The sequence below is a fragment of the Patagioenas fasciata genome, chromosome 1, assembly GCF_037038585.1.
Source record: "Patagioenas fasciata isolate bPatFas1 chromosome 1, bPatFas1.hap1, whole genome shotgun sequence".
Lineage (NCBI taxonomy): Eukaryota > Metazoa > Chordata > Aves > Columbiformes > Columbidae > Patagioenas > Patagioenas fasciata.
The window spans coordinates 76,510,526-76,516,525 of NC_092520.1; the positions used below are offsets into that span (position 1 = coordinate 76,510,526).

The following is a 6,000-nucleotide window of genomic DNA, read 5'->3' on the forward strand; positions in this document are numbered from 1 at the left end:
CTGAAAGCTGACAGAAGGCACTCCTGGAACACAGCTAAAGATATGAACTTCTAAAGCATTGGCTCTCCATCAGCCTAGGATGACAGCAGCCATATTCCTCACCCTGACTGGAAGGAGATCTATTGCTTGTATGTGAAAAAAAAGGTGTGAAGACTAACTCTTAAAGACTTTGTCTCCTCCTCAGACCACTAACACATGCAGGGGTGTTTGCAGGCTGAAAAGGAGCACCCACAAACATTTGGAATAGGGTATTTGTTACAAGACTAGTAAAACTCTTGCGTGAGAAGGGGTCACCAAGACTAAAAGTTGAAGTGAATTTCTACTTATAATCAAATCCTTTGAGTAGGTAGCTGAGTGCTGGGATTTTAACAGCTATGGGAAATGGGGCCTTACTGGTGTACTAATTATTGACTCAAATCGTCTGTGATCCCTGGGATAGGACTAGAAGAAACACTTGGGATATCTTTTTAATGCTCCCTGCTTGCAGATAAAGAACCTTCTCTGACTCTTCCCTGTCTTACGCCTACAACGAAAGTGTTTTGTTGTAAGTATTGAACCTCTTCATCATTTAGGGGAAAGCAAGGCAGCTGAGTTGTTTACCTCATCAATACAGTCCAGCCTGTGAGAGCTTCCCCTGCCTTATTTGACAGAGAGAGCTGAAAACAGAGAAAGAAAAGTATATTCAGGAGAGCAGGAAAAGTCTGGTTTTTTTCTCTCCAGTCAGCAGCATCTAAATGTTAGCCAAGTGCATCAGAATCACCCCACACTGTTACCCATACACTACAATGCCACCACTCGCATAAACATACATTCCTGCTCTTCCCTCTGTTCTCCTCATCTGTTACGTACACCTTATCAGTGAAGAAACACTTGAGTACACACTTCCATCCATACAGATTGCACAAACCTCACTTAACAATCCTATCCTTTTTCACACCCACGTTTCCTAGTAATGTTATAAAACATGAGACTTTACAGATAGCATTTTTACTGCATACCAACCTAAAGTGTCCTACTCCACTTAACCAAGCGTTTATGTGATTTCTTTCATCAGAGTCATTCTCCATTTATGAACAGCTTTGAGCAGCTCAAAAAATACATTATAAATAAATGCTGCCAGTACTATGCAGACGCATTCTGCATTTCCTTTCCTAAAGCAGCTACTTCACTAAATTGGTTGTAGAGGTATTTTTTTTTTCTTTTTTTTTTTTTTTTAAATCACAAAATCTCCTGCAATTAACCAATGAGGTGGGGATGTAGAGGAGATTTGTTAAAACAAGCTGGGATTTTTTAGCAAATTGCTGGTTTGAAACAGCTGTTATTTCTCAAGGAAAAGAGTTTGTTTAGAAAAATTTTCAATGTAAAGCAATGCTGAAGAAAATGTATAATTTGTCAAGGCATTCATTTTTAAAATAAAATGCTCAGGGGGGAAAACGAAAATTACTTTTCAAATTGACAGCTAAGTTAGAGTAATAGTAGGCAAAAGGGAAAACATCAACACAAAATTCTTCTAATTATCAAAATGCAATTTTTCATAGACCCAAATAATTTCCTTCTCCTCCCCATTCCCATACATTCACTTTTTGACTCGGAAAAAAAAAAGGAAAAGAAAAATTCAGCTTTTAAGTCCAATTCATGAGTCTGATCTTTATGAGAAGCTACAAGGCACACTGTACTAAGACACAAATCCATTTGAGGGAAAAGCTGCAGCATGCCACTAGAAAAATCCCACCCACCAGCAGTGCTGGGGTGTGTGGGTACTTTTATTCATCCAGCTCACCCCCAGGGCAGGAAGGCCAGAGCACCATGCAGGAAGAACATCCATCCCACCTCCGAGCCACCTGCCTCTGAACGAGGACTGGAAGCATAGCAGCAGGGAAACACAAGAATCCTGAATCATGAAATTAAGGAAGCAAAGTGATCAGAAAAAAAACCAAATATCCTCTGGGCAGGACTCAGGGCCTCTAAAGTAGGGAAGAAGGAGCCAAAGCCCTCGAGCCCCAGAGGGGAGCACCAGCAACCCATTGCATATTCCCTTGCCTTGGCACTGGAGGATGCTGCCCGTGTTGGGCACTTGGCACCGGGAGCCCGTAGGTCTCCTGCCACAGCCTCAGCTGCACTCCCTTCCCTTCACCCCCACCACCTGCTATTCAGTCCCAGCTTGGCTGGCATCGCTCTCTTTCACCCCCACATTTGGTGGCTTTGCAAGAAGAGAAAAAGATGATGAGCCGCTTCTGCGGTCACTGGTACACCCCCAAGTGGACAGCAAGGAAAAGGGGGAGAGAAAGCACGGACAAGTTTTGGATAGCTCACAGAGGTGCAGGCTGAGCTGTCTGGCTCTGGAGGGATGTGCTCAGAGAGGGCTTGGAAGCCGGTCCAGCTGGGGTTGCTGCCTGTCAGAGCCACTACTGCAGTTTCCTGAGGTAAGAGCTCCACAGAATCATGCTCAGCAGGGTTACAGAAGTGTTTAAGGCTTGTTACCACAGCTTTCAGTGAATAACAATTAATTTGTTAATTTGAAATAAGTAGTTGGTAGCATTTTGTGGTTCTCTCTCTCTCTCTTTTTTTTTTTTAAGGGCACAATACTTTTCTGCATCTTTTTACCTCCCTCAGGTATTTTCAGGCTTGCTTGTGAAGTGCCCTGCTTCTCCTATGTGGCCCAAATATTCCTGCTTCCCTGGCCTCTCACCCTCCAGATCAGAGAAAGGAAATTACTGCTTGCTACAAAACCAAATCCAGCAGTGGACTGGGTCTGGTTTATACCACATCTGAAGTTTGGAAGCAGTAGAGAAAGCAGCTCCAGGTTTGCAACACTCCCCTCTCCCTGCCCCATCCCATCCCAAAACACAGGGAGGGCAACTGTGTTGCCTTTGCCTTCTTAGAGGGTACCTGGTAAGACAGCCCTCAAAAGACCTTCTGTGATGCTTTCAAAATCAGAATAGATGTGGCTGTGGCAGTAGTAACTCACTAAAACAGAAGGTGAAATGCCAGTAGCTACAGCTATAAGAAAGGACTGAAATAGCTCCTGGTTGTGCCAGCATCAGGATGCTCTGGTCACAACTCAGGGAAGGCTTGCGGCTTGGAAACACTTCGCAGAGCAAGCACCATCAACTATAAGTCAGGAAACATGCATCAGAGAGATAGGCAATGTTAGAGTCATTGTGATTCACCAATGATCATCTCCTTTGACGGGTCTGTAGCTACTCCTCCAGAGCAAAGTTCACATTAAGCGACGCAACTTCATTGCTGACATTAGCTACACAAGTACTGATTCTCCTCTCACCCTACATACATCCTGTGTGCTGAAAAAAATCCTCCTTCCCTGTCAGAAATAGTGACTTCACAGCAAGGAAGTCAGCTGGAAGGTGCTGGTGCCAGATTCACAATCCAGAGTCCAGAGAATGCAAGTTTGAGCAAAAATATGTGACAGTGAAAAGAGTGTGTACGCAACCCAGAGACAGAAGAAGTGAGACTGTACTAAAAGGAGCACTCAGTAAATGTGAGAAGGTGGTAAAAAATCAAGGGATTTTGCAGTGAGTGCATGCAGTGGTGACAGGTAAGTGTGAGGCTGTGAAAGCAAGCATGTGTATAACAGAGCGAATATGGGAATTCGCTTAGTAGACACAAAATAGGAGAGTGTATGCAAGAGAGTGTATGAAACAGGAGAAAAGGGGAGGTGAGTTTGCTGTGACTGGGCATTTCCCCGTACACAGCACTCATACACTACAGTATGCACAAGAGAGTGAGGAAAAAAAAGCTCTGAGTGTATGGAAAACAGCCAGAGCAAGATACCCTCTAAGTGTGCAGCTCACTGTGAATGCAAGACTGTGAGGCACGGAGTAGGCCAGGTAGAGTGCATATATGTTCTTTATTTATATATTCACCTATGTGTGTGTGTATGTGTGCATGCATGCAGGCTTACGAGGCTGGTGCAGCAGGGTAGGCAAGCGACTTTTATATGCAAGCAACCACGAACGCTAGTGTGCAGGATGGAGAGAGAACACAAGAAAAGGCTTGAAGGAGGTAGGGGGGGTGGGAAGAGGAAGAGAGAACGTGAGTGCGAGAGAGGCAGGCTGGCACTCCAGGAATTGCATGTGCTAAGGAGCTAGAACTGTATGTGCCAGAGTGAGTTTATTCATCTTCCATGCTATATTCATAAGTGTGTATATATATGTGTGTGTGTAGGACCACTGGTGTGTATGAGTGAGCGTGGATCATGTACAAGCTGTGATTTGGAGGGCTATGATTATATGTGCATGTGTGACATGTATTTATACATACAGCATGGGAGGCATTAACCCTCAACTCCTGTTTACAGAAAGCATCTCAAAAACAGCTAGCATGCCTGTCATCACTTCAAACTAAATTCCATACTCACACTTGGCTCTTAAAGCAAGAAACCCAGCTGGCAATTCTCCACTGAGCAAAAACCCATATCCAACAAATTTCCTTCTCCTGTCTTTCCTCTGTCATTCTCTTTTTTTTTATTTCCTCTCTGGTAGAGAGGAAGGACATAGGGTTTTCGCAGACAGACCAGCAGCACAGAGGTTCCTCTAACGTCCCTCTCTCTGGGGCAAAACCAAAATAAAATTAATTCAGGAAAAAAAAAAAAAGAAACTTAACACTGATCTCCTCAGGAAGGTAAAGAATCCAGGAGCATCAGTACTTGTGACCCAAAGTGCTGAGAAGCAGTGGCTTTGGATGGAGGGGACACCCACCTTTACCTTCTTTTCCTTTGCATATCTTACTGTGCCCCCCTAACTCCCCTCTGCAAAAGCATAAATACAGCAGCAGTCACATGCAATGCCCTCTAACCATAGGATTCACCAGCAGCGATCTTTCCTTCGCTTATTTCCTGAGGAGGGGGGAAGGTTTGGAGGGGAAGTGGGGGAAGAGGAAGCTCCAGCTTCCAGCTCCATGTTTCAGGCCGTCCTCAGTCCATCAGCCTCAATTCAAGCAGAAGGGGTTTGAGGAGGTTGCAAGAAAGAACTCATCACATACCTTGCAAGGAGAAGAGGGACAGGAAGAATCCCAGCACCCAGATACTGTGCAGCCAGTAGGTCCTCATGCTTCTCTCTCACTCACTCCGCTTCCTCTGCCTTTTTCTCCGTCTCTTCGCTTCTCTCTCCTTTCTTTTTTTTTTTCTTCTCTCAAATTAAATGGGATTCAGTGTCTCCTTCAGTCCCCCTGGGCTCTGTTTTGCCAGCTCTGCCAATCCAGTCGCAGCAAAAGCTGACCCAGGGTGGCCAGATTCCCAAATAACCTCGCACTCTCCCCTTCAAGTGCTGGAGAAAGGGGGGGCAGGTTAGATGCTCGCCGTAGCCCGTGCTGGCTGTAAACACAGAGAATCTCTCTGTCTCTCTCCTGCAGCTCCAACTAAATGCGACTGTACTTAAACAAGCAATGCCTTATAGGACAGCGCTCAGAGCAGAAAAGATCCCACCTCTGCCACCTAGTGTTGCAAGCCAGCTCATTTATTTTTATATATATGTATACGTGTTATGCTATAGAAATATGGTTCTCTCATTCCTCTGCAAATGTATCTCTTGGATCACAGGTCTATGAGCCATGCTGGGCTCAGGTGCCTCTAAAGCTCCAGGTCCAGCTGATATGGGGAGGTTATTCAGCAAAGGAATATTCCTCATTGTGGTGGGGCAGGTTTGATTTCTCAGCAGAGTTAAGCTTGACAAATTCTGAAGCAAGGGTCTCTCTGGTACTCGTTTCACTGCTGGGAAGTACACAGGAACCAGAGGGAGTTTCAGACACACTGACTGTAATTACAGAGCTGCCCAGGCCTCCAGGATGAATAGCAAGCATCTTTGCTGGATCTCCCATGACTTCTGTGAAATTTCAGAGGGACCAGAAGGAATCCTTCTGTGCAGGAAATCCAGCCTTCAGAGCCACTGTTTGCTCACAGAATGCTTCTTTCACTACCCCTCTCCTTTCAAATATGGGTTCCTCCTACCATACCTAACATGAACCATTTTTTCCCAAGGAGTA

The 6,000-nt window shown here is 45.0% G+C and overlaps 1 protein-coding gene across 1 annotated transcript in view; it reads right to left on the bottom strand.

The window, feature by feature from the left end:
* The window catches only part of LSAMP (limbic system associated membrane protein), a 1,027,179-nt gene extending 1,021,792 nt beyond the window's left edge, over positions 1–5,387 (bottom strand). Inside the window, exon 1 of the mRNA XM_071809255.1 lies at positions 5,002–5,387. Coding sequence (XP_071665356.1) covers positions 5,002–5,068 — 67 coding nt within the window. The 5' untranslated portion in view covers positions 5,069–5,387. The remainder of the gene's footprint in view (positions 1–5,001) is intronic.
* Positions 5,388–6,000: the final 613 nt, after the last annotated feature.